The 19382-nt window shown below is 41.8% G+C and overlaps 1 protein-coding gene across 2 annotated transcripts in view; it reads left to right on the top strand.

Moving 5' to 3' along the window:
• LOC110494690 (potassium voltage-gated channel subfamily D member 3-like) overlaps positions 1 to 19382 on the top strand; it is a 122171-nt gene that overhangs the window by 87208 nt on the left and 15581 nt on the right. For both annotated transcript variants that reach the window (XM_021569984.2, XM_021569982.2), the window contains exon 3: positions 13956 to 14124. In XM_021569984.2, the coding sequence (XP_021425659.1) occupies positions 13956 to 14124 (169 nt within the window). The remainder of the gene's footprint in view (positions 1 to 13955; positions 14125 to 19382) is intronic.

Here is a 19382-nt window from a genome sequence, read left to right as displayed (position 1 = left end):
TAATTGCATCAAGAATTTCTTCCTCTGTAATTTGGCTTTCACATGAGTCTTTCTGTTCAGATGTTAATTTTACATTATTCATAGGAAACAAATCCATACAATTAGCTTCGGTTAGTGGAGATGGAGGAGACTGAAACTAAAACATATTCTTAAAGTACTTCACTTACTCTTTCAAAATATCATTCGGTGAATCATGCCTGACTCCATCATTTGTAACAAGTCTCAATGCATTTTTTGGTAGCATTTCTATGTTGAAGATTGAAAAATAATTTGGTGCTTTTTCCCCCATATTCCATCCAGTTCGCTTTATTTTTTATAATATATTACACTGGAACTTTCTTGAATAAGTTCCTCCATTTCTTTCTGTTCTCTAACTGTACTGTTAGTCCTTAAATTTCCTTTGTTATTATCGACTCTTTTGATCTAAATTGCTTTTGTTTTATAGATGAGTACTGAATTGCATGGCCTCTAAAGGCACATTTAAAATTGTCTATTCCAAAATGGATCTGCTGTACCTACGTTATGTCGTAAAAAGTCAGTTATAAATGATTCTATCGTAGTTATAAACTAGTTATCATCCAGTAGGCTTTGATTACATTTCCAATATCCTCGCCCACATGGAAATTCTGTAAGAGTAATATGTGATGATCCGACCGCATTCTGTCCCCTATCTTTTGGTGCCAGAGAGAATAACATAAGAAAGTAATCAAGATGACTAGCTTGATTAAGCCCCTGCCATGTATCTCTCACTAGGTCAGTGTATTTAAGCCTCCATATATCCACTAATTCCAATATATCCATGACATTCATGATTTCCTTAAGTGCCTGAGGGTGATAGTTGTGATTTCCTTTCCGGTCCATAGAGGTATTTAAGACCGTATTAAAACCTCCCACCCTAATAATAGTCTAGTGTTGCTTGTAGAGTTGATCAATTCTCATATATATTTTCAAAGAAGCTTGGATCATCATTATTTGGAGCGTATAGGTTAATAAGCCATGTCTGTTTATTGTCCAATAAAATAATCAATCTACCTTGATGATCTGTTTGGACAATTTGCACATTTGGATCAAAATTACTGTTAATTAAAACCATCACCCCTTTTGAATTCCTTTGCCCATGGGAAAAATATATTTCGCCCCCACAGTCCTTTTTCCACAAAACGTTATCTAAAATTGTTGAATGAGTTTCCTGCTAACAATATATATTTTATTCCTTCTCTTTTAGCCAGGTAAATACTGATTGTCTTTTCTTATTATCTGCTAAGCCATTATAATTATAACTGGCTATACTTATTCACCACTTACCATAATGAGACACAAGCTTTCAAATCTATTTATCAAAATACTGTACATGTTTGTAAACATACCATTGAAAAGTAACATGATGATTGAGTGTCTATATAGCTGTATCATGTTATTTGCATTGCTACTAAGTAAACCTCCAATTGGTCCTCACTATTCCACCTACTAAAAGCCCTCCTTATCCCGAGTTGGGTTGTCATCCCAATGCCCGGCAGACCACACCCGACTCCCCGGATCCCATCCTTCGAAAAGAGCACACAGTGCCACCCACAGAACAGAAGCAGATCAACCGCCAAATGTATTATATATAGCCATTCAAAAATATATATTTAAAAAATACTGTTTATCTTATTTTCCATAATTAGCTATTAATATTTGTACTAATGTAGGCAATTTGTGCAATGGATTTTTACCTCTCACCAGTCTCGTCATTACCAAAATGACATTATGGCAAGCAATTATTATATTAGCAAACAATTATTGTGAATCATCCTATATTGTCCCTAACATCTTTTACTCCCTCGCCACAGTTCTGGGATACACACACACACACACACACTCACACACTCATACACACTCAATCCCTTTGCACCCACAACAACCATAGACTCACATTCTCAACAGTTGCACCATCCCAGAGCCCAACTCAAGAAAGGTCTTGATTTACGAATGCATATATAGTTGCAGCTGTATGAGAAGGCCTGCATTAACCATATTAACCATTGTCACGTCATAGATGATGGAGGTCAGATGTACCCCCAACCCCTGAAACACCCACAACATGGTCCCCCGGATTGACCATTTTCTCAAGCATCTCCATGCAGTCAAACCTTTGATTTTGTGCCACCAGGGCCTCAATAATATGGCCCCTCTCTGAATGTCTGAGTGTGACCCCTCCCCATGGGTTACTGCAGCTAGTGTTGCCAGCACTGCCACTGCCTGTGTGGGGGCACCCCACAGGAATCCCCACCGGATAGGTACAAGGTTATCATGGTTCTCATTAGCAGCTTTGAGAATTTCCTTGTATATTATGCTCTCCCTTCAGGGGGCTTTAGGACCAACCCAGCCAAGCAGGCTCAGAATCTTGAGGGGGTAGTGCTGCTGTAGGTCTCTGACCACATTTTGGCTGCATACAGGCCACTTACAGCAGGCCCATAAAACAGTTAGGGACTTCTCCTTAGTATCTGGGTCATTCAGGTGGGTGTCTAGGGTATAGGGTTGTGGACCTTTCCATCAATATAGGATCATAAATAAATAAATTAGATGTATCATTTATTTAAAAAATGTAGTTCCCCGTGACAGAACAATAAATAAATTACACGTGTAATTTATTTTAAAACGCTGTTCCACTATGGTAGGACAATAAATAAATAAGATGTATAATTCATGATAAAATGTATATCCCTCATCTGAACAACATTGAACGCTCTCTCACAACCCCTGCTCACAGAAATACATTGGTTCAGGGATATGCAACCATTTCCTTTCTCACTCAATGCCACACTTTCCCAAACACCAAAAAACACACACCACACCATCCATCCACACATACTGTGCCTTCTGTTTACTGAGTTTTTATCTCCACCATGTTGAATTAGTGCTTTGTGTTCCAATTAATTATATTAGAAAATAGATAGAAAAGCTATATTTTTTGTATTATTACAATCCATAACCGGGCTAGAATGACGTGTTTCCTTATTTGCAACCTCTATGAGAACTTTGTCATTTTTAAAATGACAAAGTAGTCTTTGTGTCTCAAAACAACTGGTTATTAATATACAGTTTATCGACGACAAGAGCTACGCGTTTCCATTTCAATCTTTTCTCTTTGAAAATTGGATACAGAACTTTACACCGTTCTGCAATTTCCTTTGGGAACTGGTCATTCATGCCAATTTTCATGCCAGCAAGTCTTTTACACAGGCTTTTAACCATTATTTTATCTTTAAGGAAAGCAAATTTGGCAACGATTGGGCGTTCATGCCTCTGCCCTCTCTGTCCAAAGCGGTGTACAAGTTCAAGTTGGATTTTGTCATTTTGTCAATAGCTTCATGTGGAATCTGAAGCGCTGTAAGGAGGAGCTCTCTAACTACAGATTCAGTACTTCTTCTTTCCCTTGGATTCCTGTAAGTACCAGATTACCAGATTCTCTCTCATGGATCTAGCCTGTATGTCAAGTAAGGCTGCTCTCAGAATGATGTTCTCCTTTTTAAGTTCATTCACTTCGGTTTCAATCTTATTGACTGTCCCTTTTAGCTTGTTTGTGTCTTTCTCCAATGTCGCAGCTTTTTCGTCACTCATCTCGAGGCCTTCAACTCTTTTATATCCTTACTGACTAGTTCAAGTATACCCAGTTTGTCATTTATTGATTTTAACAGGTGGGTTTCGATCTTTACCATTCCCGCTGGTGAAAATATTAAATTGTCTGTGTCTGTAGAAGAGTCAAGTTTTGGTTTTGAAATAGGTTCCCCTGTCTTACTCTCCATCATGTTTGGGTGTTGCTTGCATTCATAATATTTGTAGATACATTTCTCCAGTCTTCTGATTTGTTTTGGGTTGTTATCCAGATTGAAGGTTATTACCCACCAGATTGCGCAGTGCTAATATTTAGTCTAACTTACCGATATTAAATATCACATTTTTATCTTGAGGTGTTCTACATAGCAGTGTTCAGTTCGCCATCTTGCCACTTCCGGAAGAGTCTTGGTGGTTCCAAACTTTTTCCATTAAAGAATGATGGAGGCCACTGTGTTCTTGGGGACCTTCAATGCTGCAGAAATGTTTTGGTACCCTTCCCCAGATCTGTGCCTCGACACAATCCTGTCTCGAAGCTCTACGAACAATTCCTTCGACCTCATGCTCTGACATGCACTGTCAACTGTGGGACCTTATATAGACAGGGGTGTGCCTTTCCAAATCATGTCCAATCAATTGAATTTATCACAGGGAGACTCCAATCAAGTTGTTGAAACATCTCAAGGATGATCAATGGTAACAGAATGCGCCTGAGCTCAATTTCGAGTCTCAAATCGAAGGGTCTGAATACTAATGTAATAAAGTATTTCTGTTTTTTTATTTGTAATACATTTGTAAATGGGGTATAGTGTTTAGATTGATTTAAGGAAAAAAATATATAATAAATTTTAGAATAAGGCTGTGACAACAAAATGTGGAAAAGGGAAGGGGTCAGAATACTTTCCGAATGTACTGTATATACACTTAGTGTACAAAACATTAGGAACATGACATAGACTGACCAGGTAAATCCAGTTGAAAGCTATGATTGCTTATTGATGTAACTTGTTAAATCCACTTCAACCAGTGTAGACTTTTAAGCCTTGAGACATGGATTGTGTATGTGTTCCATTCAGAGGGTGAATGGGCAAGACAAAATATTTAAGTGCCTTTGGACGGGTTATGGTAGTAGGTGCAAGGCGCACCGGTTTGAGTGTGTCAAGAACTGCAACACTGCTGAGTTTTTCCTGTGTGTATCAAGAATGGTCCACCACCCAAAAGACATCCAGCCAACTTGACACAACTGTGGGAAGCATTGGTGTCAACATGGGTCAGCATCCCTATGGAACACTTTCGACAGCTTGTAGTCCATACCCCAACTAATAGAGGCTGTTCTGAGGGCAAAAGGGGGTGCAACGCAATATTAGGAAGGTGATCCTAATGTTTTGTACACTCAGTGTATATTTCCACACTATTCATTTGGAATAATACTGTGAAATTGGAAAAAGTATTATAATGCCATATTAGTGTAAGAGTTGTTTTAAAAGACCGCCTGAAATTTCAGCTTGTTTTTCATGCGAGGGGTTCTGGACCGCCTGGTGACATCAGGCAGTATAAGTTAATTTACCAATAACAAGGAGAGTTTGCCCTCTGCCAATAACAGCTAGTTTTTATGTCCCTCCCAATCGGCTAGTCCAATTAGGCCGCTCACTCAGACCACTCGCACACAGTCCTAGCACAATTCTTGCTTGAGAAATAGCTTTGTGCTAAGAAGCTATTTTTGTTTCTTCTTGACCATTTTAATTGAAAACAATGACATTAAGGTACATAATTGATATCCAGAAATGATTTGATATTCAGATCAAAATGGATGTATTGGACCTTTAAGCAAATCACAGTATTAAGTATGTTTGACAGATCTCCACTGCTTTCATTCGGTCCCCAAACAAGCTGAAATAATTGAGTTTAATGGATTGTTTTGGTTGTGCTGCGTCTTTTTGAAACGACCGATTCAATGTATTTCATTTCATGTTCATCAGAATACTATCAAGAAGAACCCGCATTAAAAGATTTGGACCTTGTAGTGGAAACAATTGGAGACATTTATTTAATGAAGACCACAGTAAAGAAGAAATTGAAGATATAAAACACGGACACAGACCGAATACATTCTTCACAAGTGATTTTCTCCTCCCCGTCCTCCTCTCATTCCTCTGTAAAACGGACAATAGATAATGTCAATATGGAGCATCCCACAATACCAATATAATGCCTGAAGAAACTAATTTGCCAAAGGAATGACAGCATGCAGTAGTTGAGTATCTTTAGCTTTCTCTTCTGTCTCTTTGTTTCTCTGACAAATATAGGCTTGTTAGCCTATTCTTTTTTTCACTCAAATGTCTGCTGTAAGTAATTGTCAAAATCAAAACCATAGACCATTTGCTCTGTCACATGTTCACTTTATTGACCTGTATGAGTTGGATTAGCTTGCAGTATGCATGTTCAAATGTTTAATTTGCTTTCTTTCCATCATAAAACGAGCCACTAACTTCCTGATTAATTATAATCACCTAGTTATAATGAGGTTCCATTCCAGTGACATCCACACTGTGTTTTAGGAGCTCACCTCTCTCTCTCTCTCTCTCTCTCTCTCTCTCTCTCTCTCTCTCTCTCTCTCTGTATGTGTGTGTGTGTGTGTGTGTGTGTGTGTGTGTGTGTGTGTGTGTGTGTGTGTGTGTGTGTGTGTGTGTGTGTCAGTGCAGATTTGTTTATCTCTCCTCTCCTAATTTCCTCTGTCTTCCTCTATGGTTGTGTGGAGTGGATACTAATTAATGTATTTGTGTCTGAAAATCAAGATTAGCCAAATGGCCTCGCAGTACTGGCTTTATGGTTTCACAGTAACACATTGTATTGTTTTCCTTGAACTCGAACAAAGGATGTTTTCCAGGTGAATGAGCTTTTTCATAATGTTAGTTATTTTACAGCTTTGATGTTAGAGGGGACATCCAACTTTCCATGCCTCCACCTCCAATCACATTTTTGCTGTTCTCTAAATGGTTGGTTCGTAATTCTAAAAGTAAGGTCATTAAATTGACCGGATCATAACCGTCAGGAATTTTTTAAATGCCTACTTCTCTTTTACTAAACCTAGAGAGAAGTAAAGAGAAAACAACTATTTGTGAGGCGTTATTTTTCACATTTCTATCTGGCTGTAGAGCTGTTATGCAGAGATGGAGCCGATGGGGTGTCATCAGTAATAGAGAGACAGACAGACGGACTGAGAGATCCACCACTTGGCAGCCAGGACACAACTCAACACACCCGTCTCAATGCTTCAGAGACGTTGCAGCTCTGATACTCCATTCTGACAGCTGGGATCATTTTGGGATGTTTTTATCCAGAGTTGCCGTCCTTTTATTATGTTGTGTGCCCCCCTCTCCATGTAAAGGAAATCTTTGCCAGGGGTGATTGACTCTGAAAAAAGCATAAGACAGCAGGAAGTAGAAGAAACATTTTATGGCTTAATTTGCTTTTTTAGGAGTAACCTTGGTAATGACACAATCCCATTTCCCTCAGAGAAGAAGTCGTGGGCATTCAGTGAGTGTTGCAGGCAGAGGGAGTTTGCAGAAGACGTTTGGAAATGGAGAGGGAGTTTGTTTGAGACAATGCACATCAGGAAAAGTTTGATGCCAGTGCCCAAGTCAGTGGTGTGCGTCTTCCTGCAGGCCCCGAGAGTCCCCTGAGAGCCAGCAGAGGCAACAACCCATGTGTTACCTGTCAGGGGTCCAATCTGTGCAGGACGCAGTGGAGAGGAAAGTTAATGGCCAGAATCAGAGCAGTCAGAGGACGCTTCTGTCACAGGGTTTCCTTTAGTCGGCAATTACCGGCAGCAGGCCAGGTACTTCTATGCTTGCTCAAACAAGCTCATTGCTCACATGGAGCACTCCAGACAAAAGACAATGAAAGAATTGACAAATCTCATAAATGATGGTTGTGAAATAAACCAAAACGTGTTTTTCACATGTGTAGCAAACAATGTTTCCACTCCAAGAATGAGAACAGACTGTAATTAATGCATACATTAACAGAAATTAATGTAACCAAATGACAGAGATTAACGGTACAAAAACGGGTACGGTTTCAACATGGCTGCGTAAAGACGTGTTCCGAGGCCTCTCCACTTAGGGTTGATACTTTTGGGCTGCAGTCTGAGGTGCAGTTAACTCTAACGAACTTATCCTCTGGGTCTTCCTTTCCTGTGGGTGTGCAGAGAACACACTTTGCACACCTACTGGCTCTAGCAATGTTTGGGTGGCATTCTTGGAAATGTCTGTAACTGGGAAAATGAGACAGAACGGTAAATAAGAAGACACGACGAGGACTCGCAACAAGATGGCGGATGCTAAAGTTATGGAGATGCTAGTCACCATCCACGCAGAAATGGCTACGCTACACTCTGATTTTCATGACCAATCTTTGTACCTCTGTGTCAAGTCTACAAGCTGAAATTATGACAGAAGTCCAGTCAACTATGGGGACACTACAAACAACATATGGAAACATCGTTCACCGACATCAATAAGCGGCTTACCGAATTGGAGACCAAAAACTATGAGTTACCCCCGAGAACGTGAAGCTAAAGGTTAGTCTAGATAAACAGGAAAACCGTTTCCGGAGACAGAACATACATGTGGTCGGAATCCCAGAAGGGACAGAAGGGTGCAATCCTACCGAGTTCATGGCCTCTTTCCTGCAAGACATCCTCGGTGGAGAGATGTTTGACAGACCCCCAGTCATCGACAGCTTATGGCCGTGAACATGATTAACTTTTATTTGCCCTATTTGGGTAGTCCATGCACCGCATATCGATGGCTGACTACCTCGGGATGGAACCGTCTACCATGCCATGGTAGGTATGCAAAGTAATCGTTAATAAGCGTTATGGTGTATTGTAACAAGGCTTTTCATTTACAGAACTGAGGTAGAAAGAATAAGCCAAAACCCAATGACGTTCCAATGACGTTCCTTAATTTGCTCCTTTAGTTGGGCCTCAAGGTAGACAAAGTGGCGTATATTACTAGGATATATTAATTTACTTTAGGCCCGCAACTTGTAAAAAATATATATATATATATATATATATATACAGTACCAGTCAAAAGTAGTTTGGACACAGAAATCAAGCAAAGGGTGGCAACTCTAAAATCTATTATCATTTGTTTAACACCTTTTTGGTTACTAAATATTTCCATATGTGTTATTTCATAGTTTTGATGTCTTCATTATTACACTATTATCTATAATGTAGAAAATCCTAAAAATAAAAGAAAAAACCTTGAATGAGTAGGTGTGTCCTAACTATTGACTGGTACTGTATAGCCCAAGTATTTAAAGTCTGTTTCAGTCAATTGGAATGGAGATAGCGTTTCTAAGTTGATTGTAGAGGGGATATTCAAAGGTAAAGCCATGGATTTATCTGTGTAAATTTTGTACCGACAGGCTACCATATTCAGATATGATATCCATTATACATCATCAGTAATTAATGAAATTCTATGATTTTCGGCACCCATAGAGATGCCCCTAGACCTTATTGCCTCAGCCAGTGGTTCTATGACTAACGAGAACAGAGCAGGAGATAAAGGACAGCCTTGACGATAGCCCCTACCGATAGGAAATCTTTCTGATCATTTACCAGTTGTGTTAACTGCCGCTGATGGGTCAGAATAAAGTAATTTTACTAAATTAATAAAAAACTGATTGACTTTTTCTAATACAGGAAACAATCATTTCCACTCATCTCTTTTCAGCATCGAGAGAGACAATGAGTGCAGGGTCTTTCATTCGGCCAAGATGGTTTATGATATTAGCACGTCTCACATTGTCCATTTTATAGAAACAGGCTAATGGATGCAGTTTTCCAGGACTCTGGCATGATGTCTGTTTCGAACATATCATTTAGAGCAGGCATGAAGATAGGCCAAAGAACTCTGCCGGGAAGCCATCAAGGCTGGGTTCCTTGCCAGAAGGCATTGCCTTAATAGTTTCCCAAACCTCTTCAGGAGTGAAGGGAGCATTTAGTCTATTTCTATGCTCCTTTGATATACTGTAGTGGGCAAGACTATCTTATTCAGATATTTTGTAATTTTGTTGTTAGATCTTGTACATTGTGAAGTATAAAGAGATTTTTAGAAGTCGCAAAACATATTATTGACAAGCAATGGATCATAAGAAGTGTAGCCATCTGCCATCCTTATAGACATAATCGATCTTTCGTTCTGTTATTTTTTAAGTTGGTGTGCAAGTAGACGGCATGGACGATTACCGAACTCAGAATATTTTTGCTTGGTAAAAAACAATAGTTTTTTTTTACATGCTTTGTATGATCTAAATAGAGTTTGGCCTCAGCATGAGCTAGTGACTTCCTGTTCTCCTGGGTTGGTTGTTGTTTATGAATAAGTTCTACAGGCTTTACTTCAGCCTCCAACCTTTCCCTATTTTCCATCCTAAGCTTCTTGATCAGAGAGGCTTGGGAAATTATAAAACCCTTTATAGTTGCTTTAGCAGCATCCTAGACAATTGCAGCTGAGACAGGAGAGAGCTGATTGTCGAGACAGTAATGTGATAATTTATCTTTTATCACAGAGCAGAATCCTTTATTGTTAAGCAGAGACGTATTTTGTTTTGGGATTGTTTTGCCAATTTCATTATCTATATACACTGGGGGCATGGTCAGAAATGACTATAAAAGCAATAGCACATGACTGGACAACATGCATGTAAGTAGAGGGCATAAAAAATAGCACAATCTAGAAAATTAATTATGGGGCCTAGAGTAAAAAGTATAGTCTCTGACATTAGGATTGAGCTCTTTCCATATGTCTACTAAACCAGATGAATCACAAATGTTCCTAAGAGTATTTGAGGCTCTATGAATCGAGACTGGAGCAGCTGAAGATTTATCCAGTTAATCCAAAACCAGATATAATCTCCTGAAATAAACCCTTTGGTGGAGTATGTGTTCAGGGCATATACATTTAGTATAGTAAGACGTTGACCAAGTATATTACCTGTATTCAAAATAAATAGTCCTTCAGGGTCTGTAACTTGGTGCTCAAATAATAAATGGGACATTGTATTTCCAAGGATGGCAGTGCCTCTTTTGTTTGAACTAAAATAAGAAAAGTACCCCTGGCCCACCCAGTCCCCCTTCAACATGTTCTGTTGAAGATAAATAGGTCTCCTGTAGCATAGCAATTAAAACCCTTTCCATTTTTAAGAAAGTTAGAATTTTCTACCTCTTGACCACATGCCCCGAACATTCCAGGAGACTGCTTTAAATAAACTGTTTATGTTTCAGTAGTATTAAATAATAACTTAACTCAGACTGAGTAGTGCATCACATAAGAATACAATTTTGAAACCCCCCACTGCTGAGTCCCCAAATGAAACGACACACCCCAAAAACAGTATATACCCTGTTTTCTGTCATGTTGTTAACAGGAAGCCCACTAAGGGTTTTTAAGAAGTTGAATTATGTCTTATATTGAATAAAGGGGAATTAACATACTGTAGATCTATGGACATGTGGAGGACAAATGAATAACCTAATCTTTGACATTTTCCTAAACATTATCGCTATTGCACTCATATGCATGTACCTGAACACACACACAATACAGTCACATGTAGCCTAGCCTATACCGTACCAGTCAGAAGTTTGGACACCTACTCATTCAAGGGTTTTTCTTTATTTTTACTATTTTCTACATTGTAGAATAATAGTGAAGACATCAAAACCATGAAATAACAATTATGGAATCATGTAGTAACCAAACAAGTGTTAAACAAATCAAAACATATTTAACATGTTTGATTCTTCAAAGTAGCCACCCTTTGCCTTGATGACAGCTTTGCACACTCTTGGCATTCTCTCAACCAGCTTCACCTTGAATGCTTTTCCAACCGTCTTGAAAGAGTTCCCACATATGCTGAGCTGACTGTTTTTCCTTATCTCTACAGTCCAACTCATCCCAAACCATCACAATTTGGTTGAGGTCTGATTGTGGAGGCCAAGTCATCTGATGCAGCACTCCATCACTCTCCTTCTTGGTCAAATATCCCTTACACAGCCTGGAGGAGTGTTGAGTCATTGTCCCGTTGAAAAACAAATGAAAGTCCCACTAAGCTCACCCAGATGGGATGGCGTATCGCTGCAGAAAGCTGTGCTGGTTAAGTGTGCCTTGAATTCAAAATTAATCACTGACAATGTCACCAGCAAAGCACCCCCACACCCCCACACCATCACACATCCTCCTCCATGCTTCACGGTGGGAACCACACATGCAGAGATGCTCCGTTCACCTACTCTGCATCTTACAAAGACCAACGTAATTAGAGCAGTAAAAATACACATTTTGTCATACCCGTTGTATATGGTCTGATATACCATGGCTGTAAGCCAATCTGCATTCAGGGCTCGACCCACCCATGTTGTAATTGTGATGTTTGTATTTTTTTCTCTCAATTTTTGACTGCCTTTTTGTTTAATGTTTAACTCTATCCATAATTCCTTTTATTGTACTTAGTCTGTGTGGTGCACTTTGTCTGGTTGTCTATGTAACCCCTGTTAATAACATTTTAATAAAAAGATCATTACAAAAAAACGACAAAAACTACAAAAAACAATTCACACAATGAGACTGGCAGGAGACAGCTGAGCATTTGTGGAGAGAGACTTGCCTATATCTTCGCCACATGCCCCTCCCCTTCTTCTTGTCTCAACATTTTAAATTATACTCTAGAAGACACTATCTTAACACATATTTTAGATCCTTTTCACTGACAACAGCAACTCAATAATCAGCTAGGCCTATTGCCAAGCGCGCTGCCCAAATTGCAGGCTTCCCAAATGTATTTTTTTATATTTTTTATTTCACCTTTATTTAACCAGGTAGGTGATTTGAAACAATCCACAGATATTTTTTTAAAAGAAGCTACTAATGATCCTAGATTCCTCTGTGGCTAAGTCATGCTTTCTGGAGAAAGTATTTCCATTTGCTTCCCTAATTTCTTCTCTGTTTTCATATCATCTTTCTTTCGTTGTCCAGAAGCCAAAGGCACAATCTTAGTCATATTAGCAACCCATCCTAGTTGTTGCATCTTTAGATTCCACTTTCTCAAATTGCTCTGTTGTTTTAAGAGAATACATGGAATACACAAGGAATACATTACGACAAAGGTTGGTGTTCGCTAAAAAGGTCATAAATAGATTGTCAGAATACATTTACAGTTGACTACAGATGTCTCAATCAGGGCAAATGACACAGGAAACAAAAGAAGTCACAGGAACATAACCTCTGATGATTGGTTTGCAGTGAAATATAACCTGGGCTGTGTGTGTCTGACATTCTCCAAACTCCACAACCTTATTTTACATTTCCATTTTTTTTTTTTGGTTAATTGATTCAGAGTAGGTCTGCCAAGTAAAACACTCCCCTTAACCTCCCCGCCCCACCACTCACTTAGACCGCTGCTCCCGAGTGGCGAGCAGTGCATCTCAGTGCTAGAGGTGTCACTACAGACCCTGGTTCGATTCCAGGCTGTATCACAACTGGCCATGATTGGGAGTCCCATAGGGGGACTCCCAATCAGCGTTGTCCGGGTTAGGGTTTGGCCGGGTTAGGGTTTGGCCGGGGTAGGCCGTCATTGTAAATAAGAATTTGATCTTAACTGACTTGCCTAGTTAAATAAAGGTTAAATAAATAATCAAACACACACACACACCTCTGTTTTGGCTCAACTTCATGAGAGCTTGTACCTGAAGTCCCCATTGACAAATTGATTTGTTCCCCTGTGCTCACCCTGCCTGCCCCTGAACTGACAAGAAAGGAGCTGTGCTGGCGTGACTTTGTTGTGCCCTGTCTGAGCAGCCCAGATAGCGCCTCTATCTCGCTGCCTCTCCCCACCTGTTACTAAGCTTGTCACTGCCTCCTCCACCTGTGTAATAAAATTAGCCTCAGCCGAAGGAACTGAGAGAGCTACACGTAATTGCATAGCAAGAAACGAATGGGAAGGCTGGGAATGAAAGAGTCGCTGTTGATATGGGTTTAGCCCCCAAGTCGAACAGTAGAGAGCGTCTCGGTACACAATACACAGAAACACATACTCACTTACACATAAACACGCACACATACCTAAACACACATAAACACACACATAGATACACACCTAAACACACACACACACACACACAACCTGCTGAGATGCTAACCCTTTGGAAGGTCAAATGTACAGTTTCAGAACTGGAGATTGCATTTTAAATGTGTCCAATACAGCATATCATATTTTCTATGCTTTCTCTCTCCCTATTTCTCTTTCTATCTCTCCCGCCCCTCTCTCTTTCTCTCTCTCTATAGTTACGGGGACATGGTGCCCAAGACGATCGCAGGGAAGATCTTTGGTTCTATCTGTTCTCTGAGCGGGGTGCTGGTAATCGCCCTGCCCGTTCCCGTCATCGTGTCCAACTTTAGCCGCATCTATCACCAGAACCAGAGAGCTGACAAACGGCGTGCTCAGAAAGTACAGGTGAACACCATTCACCTGATGGATCACCTGCATCCGGCTGTAGGGAGGCAAGGGGGGTGTGTGTGTGTGTGTGTGTGTGTGTGTGTGTGTGTGTGTGTGTGTGTGTGAGTGCGACACCCCTCGCCCCCCTATCTTCAGAGGCTAGCCCCGCTAGACCTCTGGCATGCAGCATACAGACAGATGTGAGAGGTTACGCACTAGGAACTGCTGGGGGGTCGATGTGAGGCCCTTGTTCTAGCATCACACAATAAAACCACCATTTAGCAAAGGATCATTAGTTTAATGTCAGCGGCAAAGATCTGATGACAAATCTGCTCTGTTTGATGAAAGGCAGAAAGGATATTTTGGACATTTTCAGCTGGGTGTTCTCCCATTAAGTACGTACTCAGTGTCTGAGTAGCAGATTTATTTATTTATTTTATTTCACCTTCATTTATTTAACCAGGTAGGCTAGTTGAGAACAAGTTCTCATTTACAACTGCGACCTGGCCAAGATAAAGCATAGCAGTTCGACACATACAACAACACAGAGTTACACATGGAATTAACAAACATACAGTCAATAATACAGTAGAAAAAATAAAAATCTATATACAGTGAGTGCAAATGAGGTAAGATAAGGGAGGTAAAGGCATTAAATAGGCCATGGTGGTGAAGTAATTTCAATATAGCAATTAAACACTGGAATGGTAGATGTGCAGAAGATCAATGTGCAAGTAGAGATACTGGGGTGCAAAGGAGCAAGATAAATAAATAAATACAGTATGGGGATGAGGTAGTTGGGCTGTTTACAGATGGGCTATGTACAGGTGCAGTGATCTGTGAGCTGCTCTGACAGCTGGTGCTTAAAGCTAGTGAGGGAGATATGGGTCTCCAGCTTCATTGATTTTTGCAGTTCGTTCGAGTCATTGGCAGCAGAGAACTGGAAGGAAAGGCGGCCAAAAGAGAAATTGGCTTTGGGGGTGCCCAGTGAAATATACCTGCTGGAGCGCGTGCTACGGGTGGGTGCTGCTATGGTGACCAGTGAGCTGAGATAAGGCGGGGCTTTACCTAGTAGAGACTTGTAGATGACCTGGAGCCAGTGGGTTTGGCGACGAGTATGAAGCAGGGGCCAGCCAACAAAAGCGTACAGGTCGCAGTGGTCGGTAATATATGGGGCTTTGGTGACAAAACGGATGGCACTGTGATAGACTGCATCCAATTTGTTGAGTAGAGTTTTGGAGGCTATTTTATAGATGACATCGCCGAAGTCGAGGATCGGTAGCATGGGTGAAGGATGATTAGTTGCGAAATAGGAAGCCGATTCTAGATTTAGTAGTTGTCCACATATTCTAAGTCAGATCCGTCCAGAGTACTACTCGGGCAGGTCCGGGCAGTGATCGGTTGAAGAGCATGCACTTAGTTTTACTTGCATTTAAGAGCAGTTGGAGGCCTTTAAGAGCAGTTGGAGAGTTGTATGGCATTGAAGCTCGTCTGGAGGTTAGTTAACACAGTGTCCAAAGAAGGGCCAGAAGTATACAGAATGGTGTCGTCTGCGTAGAGGTGGATCAAAGAATCACCAGCAGTGAGAGCAACATCATTGATGTATACAGAGAACAGAGTCGGTCTGAGAATTTAACCCTGTGGCACCCCCATAGAGACTGCAAGAGGTCCGGACAACAAGCCCTCCGTTTTGACACACTGAACTCTATCAGAGAAGTAGTTGGTGAACCAGGCGAGGCAATCATTTGAGAAACCAAGGCTGTTGAGTCTGCCAATAAGAATGTGGTGATTGACAGAGTCGAATGCTTTGGCCAGGTCGATGAATGCAGCTGCACAGTAATGTCTCTTATTGATGCCGGTTATGATATCGTTTACGACCTTGACAATGGCTGAGGTGCACCCATGACCAGCTCTGAAACCAGGTATGGTGGAATTCGAAATTGTTGTTAATCTGTTTGTAAATTTGGCTTTCGAAGACCTTAGAAAGGCAGGGTAGGATAGATATAGGTCTGTAGCAATTTGGGTCTAGAGTGTCACCCCCTTTTGAAGAGGGGGATGACCGCGGCAGCTTTCCAATCTTTGGGAATCTCAGACGATACGAAAGAGAGGTTGAACAGGCTAGTAATAGGGGTTGCGACAATCTCGGCAGATAATTTTAAAAAGAGAGGGTCCAGATTGCCTAGCCCGGCTGATTTGTAGGGGTCCAGGTTTGCAGTTCTTTAAGAACTTCAGCTCTCTGGATTTGGGTGAAGGTGAAATGGGGAGGCTTGGGCGAGTTGCTGTGGGGAGTGCAGTGCTGTTGACCGGAGTAGGGGTAGCCAGGTGGAAAGCATGGCCAGCTGTAGAAAAATGCATATTGAAATTCTCAATTCTAGTGGATTTATCGGTGGTGACAGTGTTTCCTAGCCTCAGTGCAGTGGGCAGCTGGGAGGAGATGCTCTTATTCTCCACGGACTTTACAGTGTCCCAGAACTTTTTTGAGTTTATGCTACAGGATGCAAATTCTGCTTGAAAAAGCTAGCCTAAGCTTTCCTAACTGCCTGTGTATATTTGTCCCTGACTTCCCTGAAAAGTTCCATATCACGGGGGCTATTCGATGCTAATGTAGAACGCCATAGCATGTTTTTGTGTTGGTTAAGGGCAGTCAGATCTGGAGAGAACCAAGGGCTATATCTGTTCCTGGTTCTACATTTTTTTAATGGGGCATGCTTATTTAAGATGGTGAGGAAGGCACTTTTAAAGAATGACCAGGCATCCTCTACTGATGGGATGAGGTCAATATCCTTCCAGGATACCCAGGCCAGGTCGATTAGGAAGGCCTGCTCGCTGAAGTGTTTTAGGGAGCGTTTGATAGTGATGAGGGGTGGTCGTTTGACCGCAGACCCGTTACGGATGCAGGCAATGAGACACTGTTCGCTGAAATCTTGGTTGAAAACAGCAGAGGTGTATTTGGAGGGCAAGTTGGTTAGGATGATATCTATGAGGGTGCCCGTGTTTACAGATTTGGGGTTGTACCTGGTGGGTTCATTGATAATTTGTTAGAGATTGATGGCATCAAGCTTAGATTGTAGGATGGCCGGGGTGTTAAACATGTCCAAGTTTAGGTCACCTAGCAGCACTAGCTCTGAAGATAGATGGGGGGCAATCAGTTCACATTTGGTCTCCATGGCACAGCTGGGGTCAGAGGGTGGTCTATATCAAGCGGCAACGGTGAGAGACTTGTTTCTGGAAAGGTAGATTTTTAAAAGTAAAAGCTTGAATTGTTTGGGTACAGACCTGGATAGTAAGACAGAACTCTGCAGGCTATCTCTGCAGTAGATTGCAACACCGCCCCCTTTGGCAGTTCTATCTTGTCCGAAAATGTTATAGTTAGGGATGGAAATGTCAGGGTTTTTGTCAGGATTTTTGGTGGTCTTCCTGAGCCAGGATTCAGACACGGCAAGGACATCCGGGTTGGCAGAGTATGCTAGGGCAATAAATAAAACAAACCTTTTCAGGGGACGAAGCGATGGCGGAGCCAGTTGAGAAAAACCCCACCGGGTGAATGACATCGGTGGTCCAGTCATGATGAGTCGGCGGGGGTCCAAGCTAGTTGGCAAAAATAGATATTGTAGCCCAAGTAGAGGCTGGTGGACCTCTTTGGCTAGCCGGGAGATGGGCCTAGCAAGGCTAGCTCCAGGCTAATTGGTTATTGCTTCGGGACAGTGACATTAGCCAGGAGTGGCCACTCGAATAGCAGCTAGCTAGCTGCGGTGATCCGGGTGAAGAAAAAAAAAGGTTCAGAGCTTGCGGTAGGAATCCGGAGATATGGAGAAAAATAAGTCCAAATTGCTCTGGTTTGAGTCGCGCTGTGCAGACTGGCGAGAGTTGTCCGTGCTAAAGGTAGCTGATGACTACTACTATCTAGTAGCTAGTTAGCTGGCTAGCATCTGTTGGGGTTCCGGTTCAGGCGACGGTTCAGACAACGGATCAGCATGGTGGGTATAGTGGCCAAAGAATTTGTCCAATGGGCCTCTTAAGCTAACAGTCCGATGTACTTTAGACAGCTAGCGGGCCGTGGCTAACTAGTAGCCAGTTAGCTGGTAGCCAGTTAGTTGGCTAGCTGTTGATGAGTTGATGAGTTCTTAAGTATAAAAATAGCAGATCCATACCACATTGGGTGAGGCGGGTTGCAGGAGAGTATATTCAGTCCGTAGATAGAAAGTGATATTAAAATATTAAATATATACACAAAAAAAAAAAAGGAAAAACTATGTTTACAAGGGACAAGACAAAAACACATGTCCGACTGCTACGCCGTCAGCCTGCACACATCCTGTGTGTTCTGAGAGTTCCTGGGAGAGAGACCCTCTACAGGTGCTCTGACCATACCCACTAAACGCTAAGTACACACACACACCAAGCATTAAGTGGCCGTGCCTAACCACTCTCACCACAGCCCTAGTGGTGTTGACCTTTCATAAAATGATAATAGTCCATCAAGGCAGAGTGTAGTTGAGTCCAGTATGAGGTCATACTCCTCAGGTTACACTCAAGTTACACTCCTGAGGTCGCACTCCTGAGGTCGCACTCCTGAGGTGACACTCCTGAGGTTACACTCCTCAGGACACACTCCTGAGGTTACACTCCTGAGGTCACAATCAACAGGTTACACTCCTGAGGTTACACTCCTGAGGTTACACTCCTGAGGTTACACTCCTGAGGTTACACTCCTGAGGTTACACTCCTCAGGTTACACTCCTGAGGTTACACTCCTCAGGTTACACTCCTCAGGTTACACTCCTGAGGTTACACTCCTGAGGTTACACTCCTTAGGTTACACTCCTTGGGTTACACTCCCCAGGTTACACTCCCCAGGTTACACTCCTCAGGTTACACTCCTCAGGTTACACTCCCGAGGTTACACTCCCGAGGTTACACTCCCCAGGTTACACTCCTCAGGTTACACTCCCGAGGTTACACTCCCCAGGTTACACTCCCGAGGTTACACTCCTGAGGTTACACTCCCCAGGTTACACTCCTGAGGTTACACTCCCGAGGTTACACTCCCGAGGTTACACTCCCCAGGTTACACTCCTCAGATTACACTCCTCAGGTTACACTCCTCAGGTTACACTCCCGAGGTTACACTCCCCAGGTTACACTCCCCAGGTTACACTCCCCAGGTTACACTCCCGAGGTTACACTCCTGAGGTTATACTCCCGAGGTTACACTCCCCAGGTTACACTCCCGAGGTTACACTCCCGAGGTTACACTCCCGAGGTTACACTCCCCA

Source organism: Oncorhynchus mykiss, chromosome 17 (genome assembly GCF_013265735.2).
Source record: "Oncorhynchus mykiss isolate Arlee chromosome 17, USDA_OmykA_1.1, whole genome shotgun sequence".
Taxonomy (NCBI): domain Eukaryota; kingdom Metazoa; phylum Chordata; class Actinopteri; order Salmoniformes; family Salmonidae; genus Oncorhynchus; species Oncorhynchus mykiss.
The sequence above is the reverse complement of the archived record's forward strand: the minus strand, read 5'-3'. Positions and strand labels throughout refer to the sequence as shown.